This window comes from Vombatus ursinus, unplaced genomic scaffold, assembly GCF_900497805.2.
Source record: "Vombatus ursinus unplaced genomic scaffold, bare-nosed wombat genome assembly UNPS02014811.1, whole genome shotgun sequence".
In the NCBI taxonomy this organism is placed as follows: Eukaryota; Metazoa; Chordata; class Mammalia; order Diprotodontia; family Vombatidae; genus Vombatus; species Vombatus ursinus.
The window spans coordinates 5,898,042-5,916,960 of NW_020954589.1; the positions used below are offsets into that span (position 1 = coordinate 5,898,042).

At 45.6% G+C, this 18,919-nt stretch overlaps 2 protein-coding genes across 2 annotated transcripts; one reads left to right on the plus strand and one right to left on the minus strand.

The window, feature by feature from the left end:
- Positions 1-5,426: 5,426 nt before the first annotated feature.
- Positions 5,427-13,576, minus strand: GNL1 (G protein nucleolar 1 (putative)). Its single transcript, XM_027876490.1, has 12 exons — positions 13,158-13,576; positions 12,540-12,702; positions 12,057-12,193; positions 11,771-11,922; positions 11,537-11,608; positions 10,605-10,812; positions 10,325-10,420; positions 9,596-9,790; positions 8,393-8,571; positions 8,029-8,191; positions 6,832-6,972; positions 5,427-6,488 (listed from the first exon to the last, which is right to left on the minus strand). Exons 1-12 carry the CDS (start codon positions 13,228-13,230, stop codon positions 6,250-6,252), a joined length of 1,818 nt encoding a protein of 605 aa, XP_027732291.1. The 5' UTR covers positions 13,231-13,576; the 3' UTR covers positions 5,427-6,249.
- PRR3 (proline rich 3) lies at positions 13,229-18,837 on the plus strand. Its single transcript, XM_027876663.1, has 8 exons — positions 13,229-13,236; positions 13,277-13,423; positions 13,623-13,704; positions 14,069-14,121; positions 14,211-14,515; positions 16,257-16,319; positions 16,534-16,848; positions 17,108-18,837. The coding sequence occupies exons 1-8, from the start codon at positions 13,229-13,231 to the stop codon at positions 17,209-17,211; spliced, it is 1,077 nt and encodes a 358-aa protein (XP_027732464.1). The 3' UTR covers positions 17,212-18,837.
- Positions 18,838-18,919: the final 82 nt, after the last annotated feature.

Here is an 18,919-nt window from a genome sequence, read left to right on the forward strand (position 1 = left end):
CCAGATTTGAACTCAGGTCCTCCTGACTCCAGGGCCGGTGCTCCATCTACTGCACCACTTAGCTGCTCCTGAACCTCCAAATTGCCTTTCATGTACCTTCAACTGGATGTCCAGTAGAAATCTTGAATTCAACATGTCCAAAATGGTATTCTGTTATCTTTTCCCCTAAATCCTCCCTACTGCCTACTTCCTTCCCAGTCCCTCAGGCTCACAAGCTAGGAGTCATCCATGACTCCTCACTATCTTTCACCCCTTACATTCAATCTGTTGCCAAAGCTTGTTGATTTTACATCTCTTGAATATGCCCCTCTCTCCTGACACTGCCACCACTCTTGTGCAGGCTCTTATCATCTCACATCTGGATTATTGAAATACTCTGCTTGTGGGTCTGCCTGCCTCAAGTCTCTCACCACTCCAATCAATACTCCGTTCTGTCACTGAAGTGATTTTCCTAAAGCACAAGTCTGACCATGTCCCCTTAGTTCCCCTTATGACCCCTTAGGTCATAAACTCCTTGAAGGCAGAGACTATCTTTTGCCTCTTTTTGTATCCTCAGCAATTAGCACAGTGCCTTAAAATAAATGTTTATTGACTGATGGATGAGGAGACAAAGGGAATGGAGAGGATTCTTGCTCACCTCTTCAAACCAAAATGAGAATAAGTATCTGTAAAACTCCTCTGAGACTTGCTATTATATCTGTGCTCAGAATGTAGAAATCTGTCATCTACAAGAACTAAGGTGCTACAAAAGCCTACTTGGTTTGAGATGACCATTCTTGTAATTTTGGAAACAAGGAGAGATCTTCCCAGAATTTTAGGGATTTGAGGGGATAGAGCAACAAGAAATGAGTTGTCTACAGAAACAGAATAAATGGATCATAGGAGTCTGAAAAAGCTTTTCATCCTGCATCTTCAAATTTAGCAACTCAAAATCTGAACAGGACATTTTTATATTAAGAAGGACATTTCTAAGCTGGAAAAGGTAACCAGAATGTTGAAGGGCCTTGAAATTATGCTTGAGATCAATGACAGAAATCGGGTTGTTTACCTTGGGGAGAGACATGATAGTTGTCTGCAGATATTTGGATATTTGGAAGGAGTCATTTGGAAAAAAAAGGGATTCAATAGGTAAACTTGAAAAAAAGAAGGAAACTATGTTCAAAGGACTGTGGGGAGAAAACAGCACTTGTTCACTGTTAATGGAACTGTAAATTGGCCTGTTCTAGAAAACAATTTGAAATTATAAGAAAATTCAATAACTTCATGACCCTTGACCTAGCAATCTTACTGTTGAACATATTCCCCAGAGAGGAAAAAGACAGAAAGATCCCATATATACCAAAATACTTATATCAATACTTGTTGTGGTAGTAGAACATTGGAAATAAGGTGGTTGCCTAACCCCTAGGGAATGGCTGAACAAATTGTGGCATATGAATGTAATGCTATTATACTATAAGAAATTTTGCACAAAGCAAATAAATGCAGCTAGGATAAGAGAGGAAAAGGTTGACTGGGAAAAAATCTTGGCATAAAATATTTCTAATAAGGGTGAGATATACAAAATACATAGAAAATTTGCACTATAAAAGCAACCACTTGTGAACTGATACGTGATCAAAAGGATATAAACAAGCAGTTTACAAAAGAATTGCAAACTAACAACCATATGAAAGATTTTTTCCAAATTACTAATAACTGAAATGCAAATCAAAATAATAGCTTGTATTTATGTAGTTTTTTTTAATAATAATAAAAGTAGTTAACATTTACATAGCACTTACTATGTGTCAGGCATTCTGCTAAGCACTTTACAATTGTTTCAATGGATCTCATAATGCCCCTGAGAGATGAGTGCTAATATAAACGCCTATTGGAGGCTGGCTTTGAACTCAGGTCTTCCTGACTGCATGCCCAAGCACTCTAACCACTGGGCCACCTAGCTACCTTCAGTAAAACAAATGAAGCAACCCTGGCCCTCTAGAGATTGTACGGAATTTCAGTCAGTCTCACACTCAACCGAACACAATGGAAGGTGAGGCTGTGATCCTTCTCCCATTTCTCCCATTGCCTGCTTTGGCAGAGCCCCCTAGAAGTGCTGTAACTGACAAGGGATGTGTTAGATACTAGGAAGAATGCTATGGGCACCTTCTATGTAGGTCCTGTGCAAACAGTCTGCAACACTAGTGACCTCATCATCTGACATGATAGGTATTCCTAGTTAGTCTAGAATTGTCCTGTATTTGCTACACATCTTGTGGCTGTTCAATAAAAGTTGCTTTAATCACTAAGCAGTCTGATTTCTGTTGTCTCTCTATGCCTTGCTCATCTAGCAGACAGATGTAGGTCTTCAGCTAAGGCTGTGGTTGGCATTAGAAGTGTAACATCTCAATTAAGTATTTACTGAGTGTCTATCCTATGATAGTCAGGCCCTATATATTTCAAGCCCAGGAATGTAATATCCTACCACATTCCTTGGATGTGTTCATTGTGCTCCCATCCCATGGGCTATACCTATATTGCAAAGTAAAATACTGGAGTCACCAGTCTATACATAAAATTGGGCATCCCTCACCAATTTCAAGAGCAAGATGCTTGAAAGGGCAAAAGTCTTGCAGAAAGTTGGGGAACAGTACACAATCAGTCCCAGGGCTGGTCCTTTTTTTTTCTTTTAAAGCAATCTACATATTTATTCTTTATTAGTATTGATAGTTTTTGACACCACAAATACTCCCTCCCCCCAAAAAAACAGCTGAATGCCCCCCCAACACTGATTGCACAATACCACTTAATACTGATTATGACTGATAGTACATGTTTTTTTCAGTTTATCCATTATTTACAGAAAGGAAGTGTGCTTTAATAGCTTGATACCAACTTTGTTCATGTATTCAACCTGAGTTTTGTTGCCTTTTAGTGTTATCTTTATTTACATTCTAGTAACTGTTGGGTATATTGTTCTTTTACCTGCCTTCTTTATTTTATCACTTCTTGTAAGTTTAGCTAGGTTGTGAATGGTGAAAACTGGGCACCTGAGTCTCTGAGTAGGAAGCTGGCATAAAGTGATGGGCTGGGCAGGTACCTGGCAGAAGACTTAGCTGACTGAAGCAGAGTCAAGAGGATACATTTCAGAAGGCCTCTGAAAGGGTTGGGCATGACAGAAGCAAAGAACTGATGAGAAGAATGGATTCCTGGCTTTCATTCTTCTGCCTTAGGTTCAGCTAGTGAGGATTTGTGATGAATGGTGTCTCAGAGAAGAGAGAGGAACTTTTCTTTCTCCATGTGCCTTCAACTGAGTTCCCTCCTCACTTCCCCATTTATTGCCTAGATGAGAGTAACTGTCAGGGCTGTGACTGATTGGGCAGGGGGTTCTGCCAAGAGTTAAATGACATCCACTCTCAATTCCTGGCAAACTTAAGGAGTGTCACCTACTAAATAAAGTTCAAACTCTCTTCCCTAGCTCTTGAGGCCCTCTGGTCTGGTCTGGTGCCACTCTACCTTTGAAGTCATGTCTCCTTCCCCCATGGTCTCTGCTTTGGTCACACCCACCCCTTGCTCTACTTATTAAGGGTTTCCTATCCCTGAAAATGTCTTCTCTTCCTTTTACAATTTATTCCTTCAAGTCAAATTTGAAAATCACATTCTCCAGAAAGCAGCCTCTTATTTGATCTGACATGACCATCCCCCAAAGACTTCCAGTAGCCTTTTATCTCTCTACAGAAGCATACAATGGGTCATTTCCGGATAAGGAAAAGCAAGGGGACGTGTTAACAGTCAGGTGTGGCTATCTTATTCCTGTCTTTGACCAGGAGCCCCAGTAGAGCAGAAACCATTTCCAAATTAGCTACATCTCTCCTAGTGCTTGGCACAATGCTCTCTAAGTAAGAGGGACTAATAACGTTTGTTGAATTAAAAAAAAAAAACCCAACAACAAAAAAGAAACTCACCTGGGTTCTCACCTTACAAGTTGTTTTTACTGCCTTTCTATAGGTCATTTATTTCATTTTTCCTGTTGTTTCCCTTTCTTCCTCAGCTTTACAAAGGGCCTGTGCAGCTCATGGGAAAATGCCCTTTGATGGTGAAGCAAGCCACCTACCAGGAAAGACTGAGGTAGTGAGCTAAGGATGTGGGATGAGATGGAGGTTTTCAGATATGGCCAATGTGCTGATTTTTTCCCTTTTTTTTTTTTTTTTTGCTCAATTTTATTTTGTGACAAGGTAGTAATCTGGACTGAGGCGGGGGGTGGTTAGAAAGTGACAGTAATGTTAGTTTTTTTAAAAATGCATTAATAAAACTTCTTCGTAATGCCTGTGGTGATACCACCCTAGAGCATTTAACTGTTTTCAGGAATTTAAGAGAAGGTAATGGTTGGGATATTCAACACTAAAGAGCTCTTATAAACAAGGATTCCATTTAGTTGACATTGGAGGTGACTTATATTTTGGGTTCAATCATCATGACAAAATTCTGAAATTGCAGGAAATATGTAATAATTCTTTCTACTTAATCCCTCACTCTATGTGGTTATACAGTAATATGGATGGGTATGTCACAAACCCAACATGCCATTCCAAAGGCTTCCTGATTAACTATAATTGAGTTTAGGGCTGCAAATGGACAAGTAATACATCTAGGGAGTCCTGGCAAATGAATCCCTAAATTGAACATGAGTGTATTCTAGGATTGAAGATAACATTCTTGTCTAGGATCGCTAAGTGAATGAGATATCATAGACAGGGGCTTCTGGCTTGGAAAGAAGTATCCAGGGTGTGATAAATTTTTGTTAAAAATTAGGTTAGAAAAGATTGTACCCTTTAGTCTGGAACTAGGTAGATTGTTTTTAAATACTGTCAGATATATACTATTGTATTATTTCAAACTGTGCATTCTTTTCCCTCATAAACATTAGAAAACACATTCTTGAGGTTTGTACTATGCAGAGCCGAAGGCAAGTGGGATGTTGCTGGTAGAACTGGGCACATACCTAGTATTCGTAGCAGCAGAGGAAAGATGACAGGGAATTTGGGCTTGGATTAATTTCTAAACACAGAGCCAAGCCATCTCTCTACCCAAAGAGTTCAAAGAGTTTGGTACTTCAAGTTCAGGTTCATTGTTCAGGGAGATTAAAAAAATAGTGAAAGCCCAAAACTCTGGTGGCTAATGTCAAAGTTCTCTAGAAAAGAGCTGGAACCCTGGGAAGCTGACTATGACCAGTTAGGCCTAAGGTCCAGGACTGGATCCCTCCCAACTCCCACCATCAGACACTATTCAGGCTCTATCACTAAGCCTCAAGTCAAAACTAATGTAGACACAAATAGATATATGAGCAGACTCACGGCCATAGAATGGCTTTCTTTCCTTTTCTAGCCTCTGTATGTCAGATATTCATCAAAGATAAGGGTTTAACTGTTGGGCTTTCAGAAACATTTTAGCAACAAAATGATTTTCTATTTATTGTCAACTTAAAGCATTTAAAATGTATGACCTCATGGAGGGGACCATGTCCATTCACCCTCTCACAGCAACTCCTAATCACCTGGTACATTTTAAGATCCAAAACTATTTTATTTCTGCACTCAAAGAAAGTTCTAAGAAATGTGCAGTCAGGAACTGTGGGAGAACAAACTTTTTCAATATTAAAACGTGTGTGCCTGAGGATGAGGCCTCTCTGTTAGAAAGAATCTGGCCTCATACTTGAGTCTACCACCTAGGTAACACACTGTTCTACCTCTGACCTTGACACAGGAACTAGGGGATGGTTTCCCTAGGACACATTCTATAATAGGTCTATTAAGGCTTTTCCTGAACATCCCGTCCCTTCTCCTAGTAGGAGAGATCTGGATCTGGTGCCAACTTTAGAGTAGTAAGAGAAGGGTTTCTGTGTGCTACACTGAGGAGCCTGGGATTAGACCAGACCCTACTGGCAGGAACTGTCCCCCATCTGCTCTTTAGTAACAAGACATTAGGAGAAAAGAGGAGCAATAAAGATGGGAATAGGGACTCAATATATTAGACCCTATTTCCAAAGGACTATTATTAACCAGGGCCCCTGAAGGAAGGGGTCTTTGGGTGAAGGTTAGGATGAGACCTCCAACTGCTAGGATAACAATTCAACCTCAGCTTTAGTCCAGATGGGAAGGGGGCTAACAAACCAGGTTATCTTTATTCACAGTTGGGGAGATGGAACAGGGGTACCCCCAATCAGTCCAAGAGCAAGGATGTTGAATGGGAGGAATAAAAGATGGAGATTCAGCATTCATCCTCACCCAGCAGGGCATAAGGGTTTGGGCCTGCCAGGTTTGAAGGCCGGGCAGGGGTGGGGGTGTCTTCATCCCCCTCACCCTCCTCATCGGCATCTCGGTCCTCCTCTCCCTCCTCTTCCCCAGAACTGCTCAGCTCTTCTTCCTCATCCTCATCCTCACCCGACAGTCCCACCCTCCCCTGCATCATCACCAGCTCCAAGGTTTCTGGATGGGACTCCCAGGAGGCTAGAGGGAATGGGGAGGAGACAAAAAGAGGATGATGAGGAGTTAGAATTGGGGGAAGGACGTTTGTTTAAAAGAAGAAAGGCTATGAATAGAGATAGGCCTGAAAGAAAGGGGACACAGGGCAGGAAGAAAGTGAAAGAGGGGGTAGAGAGTGAGGTGCAAGAAATATAGCAGACGTAAGCCCCGAGGGAAGAAAGTCACAGAAAGCCAGATGCCTAGGTCCAATACGGGAGAGAGGCAAAGACTGTCAGGTTAGATGCCACTGGTGAAGGAAGGCTGGGATTTGGGTGGGAGGCAAATGGGGAGGGTCAGACCCTAAGAACTGCAAGCCTGCTCCTTTTACCTCGCTGGTCACTGTAGCCCGGTGGACGAAGACAAAGGCTGAGCCGTCCGTCAGCAGCCAGCCGAAGGAGGCTGTTGGCTGCTCGGTACACATCGTTCCTAGCTGCTTTGGCTGTCTTGTAACCACGCTTCTCAGCCCAGGCTACAGGAAAGGCAGAGGGATGGAGAGACAAGAGGGCATGAATCAGTTAGTTACCCTGTGGCCTCACAGGCCTTCCCAAAAGGATAAGCCCTGAACAAAAGAGACAAATGGGAGCACATCCAGAAGAAAGTGGCTAGAATGAAGAGGGGTACTCTAAACCATGCTGTATCAGGAGCAGTGGAAGGAATTGGGAATGCATAGCCTGAATAAGGAAGGATTTACGGGAACCACGAGAGGTATCCTTGAAAAAACTGAAGAGATAGCCTTTGGAAGATGAATTAGGTATATCCTAATCCAGAAGATAGAACACTTGAATCAAAAGGTGGGATTTCCTGGGGGTGTGGTGGTGGTGGTTGGGGGGGGGGAGGCAAATACTTTTGCTCAGTATAAAAACATTCTAACAATCAGAGCTATTCACTGATGGAACTGACTAGCTTGTGAAACCATGATTTTTCATTGGAAGTATTCAAGTAGATGCTAGGAAACTGCTTCTGTAGAGACAAATTCATGTTCCAGGTAAAGGCTGAACTAGATGACCTCTGAAAACTGTTCTAAATCCTAGGACTCTTTTATTTAAATTTTCTCTAAGATATTTAAAGCCAAAGAGGTAGTTAGCTGGGGGACACAAAGATGTTGTGATGGAGACAAAAAGAGGAATCTTGGAGGAGGAAGAGACAGGATAGGGGAGGTAGAAACTGGCAAGGGGAGGACAGGAAAGAGGAGACGAGGAATGAAGCCAGTATTAATGAAATGGTGAGAAGATCATAGGGTTATAGATTTACAGGTGGAAGGGAGCTTACAGGTCAAGTCCAATCCTTTCATTTTAGACAAAGAAACCGAGTCTGAAGAGATTAAATGATTTGTCTAGGGTCATATAGCTACTAAGTGAGGTGGGATGTGAACCCAGGTTTTCCTAACTCCAAGTGCAATGCTCCATCTATTTCACCATGTTGCCTTAAGAGAGGTGAAAGAAGGAAACGGTGACTAATAGAGTGGGGAAAATAATGCAGGGGAACAGGGATGGCATTGTAAGGATAGGTAGCCTGTAGAACTCACCTTCACAGATATCCCAGGCACACCAAGGAGGCTCATGTCCTGACTCCTCAGCTTCAGGGTGTCTCAGCCGAAGAAGTGCCTGGATAGGTATTCGGGAGGCCAGGTAGCCCACAGATGTGTAGGGCTCCTGGATCTGAGCAATGGGATAGATCCCAGCCAAGACCTAGGAAAAGACCCAGAGGGATTAGTGAGACCCAACATCTTATTGACCCTAAGCCCCACCTCTTACTCTTTTCAGGGAACTAGGGACCTAGGCCCTTTAGTTCACAGTTCATACTCTTTCTCCTTTAGCCCTTAACCTCCATAGTGCCCCAGAAGTCTAGCATACCTCCCTCCCTCCACCCCTACCTTCCAGTCCCCACACCTGCAATTGTCGGGGCAGCAGGGAAGGAAAGATAAGGCCAGGGCAGTCACAGAGCCGAACAGTGGGTGTGAGGAAATATGTCTGAAAGTAACGGGTGTGGCCAGGGGTTCTGGAAACGCTCACCACCTTCCGTCCAACCAGCCCATTGATCAGGGATGACTTTCCCACATTAGGAAAACCTGTGGGAAGAATAGGAGCAATGAGAGGGGTAGCAGACAATGAGGAAGGTGGAGAAAGGTGAGAGACAACCTGTGAGAGTTACAAGTTTAGTCAGAGAGAGGGAATGATCAAGTCATAACTCAACAGAGGTCAGGAAAAAATTGTGCCAACAGGGGCAGCTAGGTGGTGCACTGGATAGAGCACCGGCCTTGAAGTCAGGAGGACCTGAGTTCAAATCCGGCCTCAGATCAAACACTAGATACTTACTAGCTGTGTGACCTTGGGCAAGTCACTTAACCCCAATTGCCTATCAAAAAAAAAAAAACTGTGCCAAGGACAGGCAAACCACATAGGAGATACTTCATCCCTACCAGTTCCAACACCATCCACTAAAATATTCAGAATAATAGAACTGTCTGCTCCTCTTTCTCCAAATAATTATGGTATACTCTTTGCCCTTTCTAGTCTGAAAAATCCCTTGGTCTCCATCATACCACCAATCACAATAACTTGCCTTCTCACAACTTCAGAAAATCCCAGATAGTACCTTAGAGGTAGTTCATGTAGTCTAACACTACTCATTTTACAGATGAAGAACGAGGGGAAGTGACTTGCCTAAAGTCCCACAACTAATCAATGGCAGAGCCAGGAATAAAAAAAGGTAGTCCAGTGACCTTTTCATTATTCCATTGCTTCGTCCCATATTCAAACATTGTTTCAATAAAACAGACAACTTTTAGATAACTTTTTTTTTTTTAGGTAGATAGGTTTTCATCATCTGGTCACCACAGCAATATCTATTCTATCCACCCTCCCAAGCTTTAAGCCTCTTTCTCAAAGGAGTCTCTTGGTTGAGAAGAGCTTCTATTAGGTAACAGATTCTACTAATAGTCTGGGTTCACACCCAGCCCTGGCCCAGCAAACTGAAATTGAGAAGAAGAGATTGTTAAGGCTTACTAGCCTCCACACTCTGCTACACAGTCCCCAAATACTCAGAATGGCACCTCCTGACGCTAAGGAGGGACACTGTTCCTGCTTCCTCACCCACACAGCCAATAGTCACAACTCCATCCTTATATCGTTCCTGGGCTGGGCCGGTTGGTTCCAGAGCTACATCTGTTTGCTGCTCCACCAACACCGCTGGTCCTTCTTCATCTTCCTCTTCCTCCCCTGAGCCAGTCTCCCGGCTTGCTCCAGATGCATCCCGGTCCATCTTTTCTTTCCAGCTGCTTAAGTCCACTGATATAGGGAGAGACAGATTGGGAGTTTTCCAGTGATTTCTAGAAAAAAACTGTTTCCTTGCTTAAGCTTTTTAGGAGTATAAGAAGAAAGGTAGCATGGTATGGTGGACAAAGAGGTGACCTTAAAGCCAGGAAGCCCTAGGTTCAGGTCTTGTGTCTGTGACTCAGAGCAAATCACTGAACCTCACATTGTCCCAGGCAACTCTCTCAACCTTATAAAGCAGTTGCAGATCTGCATTGTTAGAGGGTGGCCCTTCATAGGGAGTTCCCTATAGTAATGAAATCACAGATCCAGTCCTCCAAAAAGAAAAACAAACCAAGAAGATTTTGCTTGAGGAAAAAAAACTCCCAAGGGCCCCATCTGCCTACACATACCCCTGGACAGTGGAAGATATTTGGACAGTTTTGCTAGTTCCCTTGATTCTCCTAAAACTGTCATAACTGACAAGGCTGACTTCTGGCAAGAGGCAAGGGAAAAAACTCAGATCCTCCCCAGCCATCTTCAGGGCTTCCCTCGCATATACACTCAGACCTTTTCCTGCAGTAATGGTCTCACAAGCCCTTAGCAACTGTTCTGGTCCCAGGGCACGAGTCCAGACCCTTCCTCGCTTCCGGCGCTTCTTCAATACTGAAAATAGAAGGGGATAGGTGAAGAGACAACGAGGGCCAGATCCTGGCCCTTTCTCCTGCTCCACCCCTGTCATCTTTGACCTCCATTCCATAAAGCCCCTATAACCCTGTTATAGGGTTATACCCCCACAGGGCACTGCATGTTCTTCCACTTATCCCTATGTTATCCAAATTCCACTTACCAGTCTTTGGGTCCTGTGGGGTTTGGGGGTCCCGAGGGAAAGACGTGAAAAGAACAAGGTGGAGCCGGGGGTAGTGCAGGCGAAAGTGATACTTCCAAGCTACGACGAGAGCTGGGGGAGCCAGGTCTACCTTGTTCAACACCAGTATCAGTGACAGCCCTAGTTCTCCCGTCACATACTCATATAAAGCTGGGGGAAAGTTGATGACCTGTGGGGGGTGGGGGGGAGAGAGGGTATGAAGAAGTAAGAATGAGAGTAAGTTACCTGGAAACCTGCAATTCCTCTCTCCCTCATCTACTAGGAATAATTTTATAGGCATCAACTTCTACAGTTGTAGGATAGCAGAGAGCCAAATAAGTAAAAGGAATCCAACGAAATCAAGGCAAAAGAACACTTGACAGAAGCTAATACATGACGTTCTAGGGGACGTAAGGCTAGTTTGTCAGCATCAAGGAATAAGAGAGAGACATCTGATAATAGGAAAAGTGAAACAGGAACGCCAGGTAAACTGGATAAACAGCAGAGGCAGGATGGAGGATAGAACAGTTTTTTTTATTTCTTATCAAAAGAGAAAACTACAAATAAGCTCTTGCTCTTAAACTAGAAAGGAGTTACAACCGGAGAAGTGCTGTTGTTTAATTCACAGCAGTCTGAAAAGTCAGAATAGAGGAGAAAGTGTTGAGAAGGAAGGGAGGGATGTGAACAGAAGGTACCCAAGAGTTACTTAGCTAGTTCCTAGAGAAGCACCTGAATTTGTTCCACCCTCCAAAGCTACAAAAAGTAGTTGGACTGGCTGAGAAAGTAGCCATTAAGTAGAAAAAGACTAAAGTCCTGTCTTATGGAGGACAAAAATCCCCCTTTCTCCCCCCTCCACTCTTGCCTTTTAATTTTCACCAACCCATTGTCCCATTTGCATGGTTCCTCTTACTTACCGGATGTCGTATGTCTGTGATGAGGAGGACGATATCAGACATCTCTAGCACCCGCCACAACTGTCGCCAAGTCTAAAAAAAAATAAGGGAGGAAAATCTGAACCTTGCGCTGCTAGTCACAGATCAGTGACAACTTGCAACTATGCACCAGCAACTCCATGTGTCACCTCCCCCTTTCTTCAGAGACAATCCAACTCTCCAGATGGATCATATAATACCCTGATCTTATCTTACCTCCAGATTGTGCTCAAAGTAGCTGAGTTGCTCAGAGGTGTAGGACCCATGGATCTTCCCCAGATATTCTTGGAAGCTCCGTTCCTCCTGGCTCATCAATTGCTCCCTAGACATCTCATAGTTCCAAGGGGGGCGACGGGGAAAGTCTAGATCTGAGAAAGCAAAGTGAAGGGAAATGTAGGCGCTCTCAGGACCCAAGATATTTGGTACCACTTTCTGCCAGCTCTCTCCCTTCTCCCACCTTCTACTCCCCTGAGAACCAAGTTTCCTGCATCTCAATCCTTACTGGAGCCTGGATGGTAGATGTCTCCAATGTCAAGCTCCAGAGATTTCTCACTGACTGGTTTCAGCACTTGTTCTCGAGCAGCCCTCTTTCTCCGCTCCACCTCTTCCCGGCTCTCTCGTTCAAAGTGTAGTCGGTATCTGGGGAGATGTTAACACAAATATTCAACTTAGCATTTAGTGTCCATAAATCACAATTTTCCAGATTCCCCTTCAAAATTGTAAGGGTGTTTTCTTTATAGGGATCCAGGTAGCTTAATCTTCTGCTTGCCTCCAAAGCCCCCTTTTCTACAAATAAAAACTTTCTCCACTCTCTCCCAAAAGAACCAATTGCCCTAAGGATAACTAAGGAATCCAAAGTCCTTCCTACAGAGTTTTTATCTCAGCATATTTTAAGCCTTCTACCTAGCCCTCCACCTACGCACTACCCTCGATTACTTTCGGGGCAATGAGGGAAAATCCCAAGTGCCAAGTTCCCCACCCTTACCTATTGGGGTCATAGCGATGGCCAGAGCCGTGGGTTGGCTGCTGGTTGAGGCGACGGATCTGCTGGGTCACAGATTCTCCGTCAGAGGTGTCAGTCTGTTCCTCCCTCCGCTCCCGGCTCCCACTGCGGCTGTTGGAGCTGGAGCGAAACCCATCCTGCAGCCCTGCAGGCAGGCACATGGCATCACCTGACGCCCAGCTCTCAAACACAGGCGCAGGCATCTGATTCGTCCAGCTCTCCCCTTTTAACCAACTTCTGCTCCCCATATCGACCCGAGCATTCTGCCTCTCGACCTAGTTTCTCCTTCCTTCTCCTCTACACCCCAGAACAGAAGCCTCCCAGGACCAGGAGGTAGGAGGCAATTCTTTCCCCTCTCCAGCATCCATTTCGTCAGATGTGGGGGCTCCTCTTCTTCCAACTAAAGGGATCCTCCTCTTCTCCAGATGTGGGGGAGGTCGGAGGCTCTCTCTACTCCTTTCTCCTTTCGATGGGAAACGGCTGGCTCTGCCCGCCACCCGCCACCCGCCACCCTCCACCCTGGCTCCAGATGTAAAGTTCATCCCTCTCTCCAGATGTAGGAGAGACTCAGGCCCCGCCCCCCTCCTCTCCCTCCCTCACCTCGTTTCCTCTCCCGCTTGTCCTGCAGCTGTTTCTTCTTTTGCTTCACGCTGAAGGGCTTCTTCCTCGGCATGGCCCGGTCTGGTTCCCGTTGGTCTCCAGCCCTCTCCGGGGTCCAGCCGCTGCCGCTTCGCTTCTACCGACACCCCCCCCGGGCTGCCCCAGCCGCCTAGGGCCAGGGACCCTTGGGGGCGGGGCTCCGAGGTGACGTCACGCGGAGGGTCAGACCAAGTCTCGCCTCCTGGGGGAGGAGGGGGCAGTGCGTTGTGAGTAGGAGAAGGCAGGACGGGCCGCAGGTGTCTTTTGGAGGGGAACGGGTTCAGTCACTTCCCTCCAAGTAAAGTACAGGAGTGCGTGTGAGGCTAAGAGAAGTGCAAGGGCAGAGAGACACGCGACGTGCCTGCCACACGCCAGTCCCTCAAGAGTCCCGGGGAGGGACGGGGGCGGTTCTTGGGGGTGTGGCAGAGGGAGCCGCGCCGGTGCGCCGACCGAGCGTACTGACTTCGTCACGGGCGATACCAATTCCCATTCGGAGAAAGGGGACGAGGTAACCATCCTTAACTTTCGTTCCTGGAGAGAATCTACTCACTCACCTGGTGGGGTGAGTGGACTCTACCACTTGTGAGGTGGGAAAGAGCATAAGGCTAACCTAAAGTGATCTAGATGAGGAAGGAGGTTGATCATACCTGAAAAGAAAGGGGGGGGAGGGAGAAGAGGACGATGAGGTACTAGGTTGCCCTGGAGATCCTTTCCGAGAAGGTCAGAGGTCATGGCAGAGGAGCCACGAGACGCTGCACCTAGTGGAAGTTTAAAAAAAAAAAACTTAGGTGGGAGTAGGCCAATAATCGCGGGGTTTAAAAGGTTGTAATTAAGGGGCACAGAGGCTTAGATCGTCTAAGGATCCTTTGGAGGTCAAAGGTCATGAAGTTGGAAGCGGTGGCGTGGGCCGTCGGCGGTTACCGAGGTAACCACGCTGCTTGACAGCTCCTCCTTTCTCCACGCCCCCCCCTTTTCCAACGCCGCGGTCCTCTCGACTCTATGATATGCCTCCAAATGTTTTTTTTTTTTTCCCTTTAGATGGGAGGTGTGTGTATGGGAGGGGGAAGGAGGGAAGGGTGTGCTTTTATATTGGAACGCTACTTGGAGGGAAAGGCACGCGCCTGCGCACTCGCCGCTTCTGGATGGGTCTGCCGGAAGCGGAAATAACCGGATTCTCTCTCCCTCCATATACCGCCCCCTGCTCCCACCGGCCCGGACTCTGTTCGCTGCTATTACGCTGGCTGTGATGCCCAAGAGGGGGAAGCAGCGGCCACCGGACCCCGAGGAGAGTGGGGATGAGGAGAGTGGGAGCCCCGCTGGTAAGGGAGAGGTGCATGCGCCTGAGGCAGGCCTGAAACAGGGGCACGAGACAAATAAAGCTCGCCCGGGCGTGGAGGGACAAGGCGAGAACTGGGCGAGATTAGTGCGGCCCGAAAGGGAAGGAGCCCGTTGCGTCTTCATGTAGAATAGCGCGAGGCGAGGCTTGGCGAAAGCAAAATTCGCTTTCCCTTTTTAAGGACTGCAGGGTAGGAGAGCTATAAGTGTAAGAGCGCACATGCGCCCATCCCGGGTTCTGTGGCGCGCCCGCGAAAGGGAGGAAGGGCGGGGGAGGCCGATGCACGTGCCTTGGGGGAATAGGGGAGTGGTGCGTCCGTAGAATCAGGCCCGGAAAAGGGTGAATGGGAATGCAGGCCGAAAGATGCTGCGGAGAGCCTCTGACGTAGACAAATAAAAGTAATTTGCCAAGGCAGGTGCAGCCTCTCCCTTATTCCCCCTCCCCCGTAATGGGAGAATTTGTAGAAGCCAGTTTTTGTTCCCCTTCCCCCGTTGTCCTGGTTATCGTTGTCAGCCCCAAGAGTGAGACAGATCAAGAATAAAAAAAAATTTCATAGTTCAAGATGAGGGGAATGAGAATGTCGAGTACTGAGCATTGTATGAGGAGTCAGGGGTTCTAATTGGTGCTGTTGACTCTACCTGCAAACTTGAGCAGAAAGGTCTCATTAGTCTCATCTGTATTGTACTGTGTAGGGAGTGGGCTGAGTGATCTCCCGCTCTTTGCATCAATGCAAATGTTTCTAGACCTCTCCCAAGTGAAATGAGGGAGGGGGGGTAAGTGAAGAGAGAAGTCCATCAAATTAGATGGGAGGTAGGAGAAGATTGCTAGGAATTCTCAGGAATGCCAGAGATTCGTAAGGAAGAGGTAGTCCATTCAGTTTGGGACTTGGGTAGATCTGTTTAGTTTGGAGGGTGTCAAGTTTTCAACTTTGCTGGCCCACACCACATTAATCCATCCAGGAGGCCCTGAGAGGAGAAATCTTGTCATAGGTTTGACATCTGTCATTTTGTCAGTCTCCCTCTCCCCTTCACATCTTATTTCTGGTAATTCAGTCAATGTTACCAAGGCTTCTGAAAAGGGCTTGACAGTCTTACTGACTGCCTAGACCAAAAAACTTCCTTCCCTAGTTACTATTCCCTAAGTGTTTTGTATTCCTAGTGCCTGACACATGAAAAGCATCTCATAAATTTTGGTTGATTGATAGCAAGAGGAGACTCATGCAAAGGAAAACACATTGAAGTCTCTTTTTGCTTCATTATCAGTCTTAGAGTTGAGTTAGCTATTCCTTTGATTGAAGGCCATCTGGTACCTTTGGTTTGTTTTTCTTGTTTCTTTTCTGACATCTTGGTAACAGACTCTGCTTTTTTGGATTCTACTGAAGCATTTTGCTTCAGCCCATCAATTTGATTCTGTATATATCCATAGAAAGTAAACATCTGAAGGGCAGAGACCTTTTCATTTAGTCTTTGTCATTTAGACAATTCCTTGCCCATAGATAGTAGTAGGCCCTTAAGTGCATGCTAGTAGTAAAGGGAAAATAAGAGTCAATTCTGGTACTCTCCAAGGTTTGAATCACCACTGTTTGTATAACCATGTGCTCTAGGTCTAGTAGCAAAAAGAAAGGAGAACTCAATAGAAATAATACTGAGTTGTTATATAAACTGTACTTTACCAAGTTGGACCATGCTACATTTTGTTTATCTTATTTCTTCCGGTTCTTTTAGGTCCACCCAGCCTCCTGGGCCCTCCTCCCATAGCCAATGGGAAGTTTGGTGGCCCTGAGCCAGGTGAGTGGAAAGGGTCTGAAAGGACAGGTGTGTCTAGATTGATTCTGATTAACACACATTAAGTGCATGTTACATGCAAGACATTCTGGAATTTCCTGTAGGAGAGAACAAGTTTTGGGGATTGGGAGAAGTGGGGAATGAGACACAAGAAGAAAAATAATTTCTGGGTTTTCCTGGATTTAGTTGACCAGGAGCTATCTTTGTCTCTCTTTAGGCTTCCACAGAGGCCCTCAGGGCTTAAGGGGACCAGTGATTCCACCACTCCTGAGCCTTCCACTTCCTTTCTGGGGAGGTTGCCCAATGAGAGGGGGCCCAGGCCCCAGGCCTCGACCATACCTACATAGCCGATGGGCCTATGAGGATCCAGAACCTAGGTGGGGAACAGGCTATGGGGACCATGCCAGGAATGGTCCTCCCAATGGATGGAGAAACCTTGGCGGGGGCAGTAGTCACCATCCATCTAAGAACATCCCCTGGCCTAAGAATGCCCCTCAATTCAAGGATGGCGTCCAGGAAGGTGATAGAACAGGTTAGTACCATCACCCTGTATATTTTATTCCTGTTAGTAGCACATAACTATGTCCAGAAGACAGTGACTACAAATCCCAGAAGCCCTTCTACCTTCACTTGGAAGGTACCTTTCAATTCTCCTCTCTCAAAACATTATCCTAGGAAGGCTGAAGACTATAGCAATGCTTAAAATGTTTCCTTTTAGCATCCCAGAGGTGTTCCTCTGGTTTTTGTCTTCCCAAAGTCTTATGCTGCCTTTCTCCCACTTGATTCCACAGATAAATCCAACCGCCCTGTCTGCAGACACTTCTCAAAGGGCCACTGTCGCTATGAGGATCTTTGTGCCTTCTACCACCCAGGGGTGAATGGACCTCCCTTGTAAAACTGTGCCTTCCACCAGTCAGGCTCCAGTGGACCTTTTCTATCCTGGAAGCCCATTGCCCTGTTGTTCTTTGTTGGCTTCTCTGAGGTGTTTCTGCCCAACACCTTTGGCCAAGGAAGGAGCCTGAGCCTGACCCTCTCCCTCCCCTATCTGGGGCTCTGGGAGGATGGGTGGGGGGCAGGAGTGTCAGAGGAGGTTTTTAAAAAAATAATGTTTTATTGATACTTTTGGTTTTTACACCGCTGTCACTTCCCAGTAACACCCTCCCCCAACCCTGTCATGTAACAAAGAAAATCACTTACACAAACTATCAAATGGACCACATCTCACAGTGTATGCAGCATTCCACATCAATAGTGGTCTGGGAGGTTTTTCAATCATTGGTCTGCATCATCTACCTTTTTCTCTGTTGGGGGTGAGGGGTGTTGTAATTTCAATGCTGTATCCCTTTATTCTTTCCCAGTAAGTGACTTTCCCCTGATAAGTTGTAATGGAAACCTAATTGGTGCTGTTCACCCACAATTTGCCCCCTTCAAGTATTACTTGTGGTTCTTGTGAGACCTGTGGTTCTTGTGAGCCCTGGATAGTTTTGAAAAAGGACATCATCTTGATTCCATTTTTGTCTCTTAGTGGTGCCCTTCAACCCCTTCCTCACCTTCAGTACTAGGAGAACTGAGAAATGCCCTTTAGCAACATGCCCTGTGGATCACCTGATTTCCTCCCTCCCCAAGTCATTCTGAGTGTGAAATAGTGAGTGGCCCCTTAGCTTACTCCCAAATTTTGCTTCCTTCTCTCCCCTTTCCCTACCTCCTGTCAGTTGGATTCTGTGAATCTCCACCCAGTATAGATCTCTGGGCAATGAAATTCCCCTTTCTCGCTGGGTGGAGCTTAGATGATACTACTGCCTTCTACCCTTTTCCTTACCTTTACCCCAGTGTAGGTTTTCTGTGAAAACAGATAAGTTTTGTGACTAGGTCCTGGAGAAAGATTAGGGAATGTGGGAAAAGGGAGGGACTGGAGCCATGACTGGTTGAAGAGTCTTTGTTTTAGCTTTTTTTTTTTTTTTAAGTAATAAACTCAGAGGAAACATTTTATTTAATCGTGGTATTCCTGTAGTTTTTGTGTATGAGGATCATAGTGTATTCTAGAATAGGCTAAAATACAAACTCCTCTGTCCGGCAACTTAAACCTCTGTACTCTGGCTCCAGCCTATTTTTTTTTTCAGGCATATTTCCCATTACTTTTTATGCACTCTTAGATTTCATCCCCAACTGGCTTATTTGCTGGACATTACATTACATTTCCTGCTTCTGTACCTTATCCCCATGCCTGGAATGCTCATCCTCCTCACCTTTACCTCTTGGAATCCCTAACTCTTAAAAGCTCAGCTCACATGAAACATCCTACACGAGTCTTTTCCTGAACTCCCCAGTTGTTGGACTCCATCCCAATTCCTTTGTATATACTTATCTATATTCATGTTGTTTGTATCTTTCCTTTTCCCCTGTAGTAGAATGTAAGCTCAAGGGCAGAGACTTGTTTTTGTCCCAGTGTGTCCCTGTTGCTGAGTACAGCGCCTTGCACGTAGCAGGCACTTAATAAATTCTTGATTTGAGTTATATTGAATTTTTGAAGGCAAGTGTGTTTTGATCACTTTGTTGGTGGTCTTTTGTCCTGTGTAGGGTTGTGTGTTGTCCTGATTAGGCTA

Bases quoted from the DNA above. Each gene is read 5' to 3' on its own strand.
- PRR3 (XM_027876663.1), top strand. The intron at 16,320-16,533 runs GTGAGTGGAAAG...GTCTCTCTTTAG, and splicing joins GTTTGGTGGCCCTGAGCCAG to GCTTCCACAGAGGCCCTCAG. The intron at 16,849-17,107 runs GTTAGTACCATC...TTGATTCCACAG, and splicing joins CCAGGAAGGTGATAGAACAG to ATAAATCCAACCGCCCTGTC.
- GNL1 (XM_027876490.1), bottom strand. From the start codon at position 13,230: ATGCCGAGGAAGAAGCCCTTCAGCGTGAAGCAAAAGAAGAAACAGCTG. The intron at 10,813-11,536 runs GTAAGTAAGAGG...CACCCCCCACAG, and splicing joins TCACAGACATACGACATCCG to GTCATCAACTTTCCCCCAGC. The intron at 9,791-10,324 runs GTCTGAGTGTAT...TCCCTATATCAG, and splicing joins GACCATTACTGCAGGAAAAG to TGGACTTAAGCAGCTGGAAA.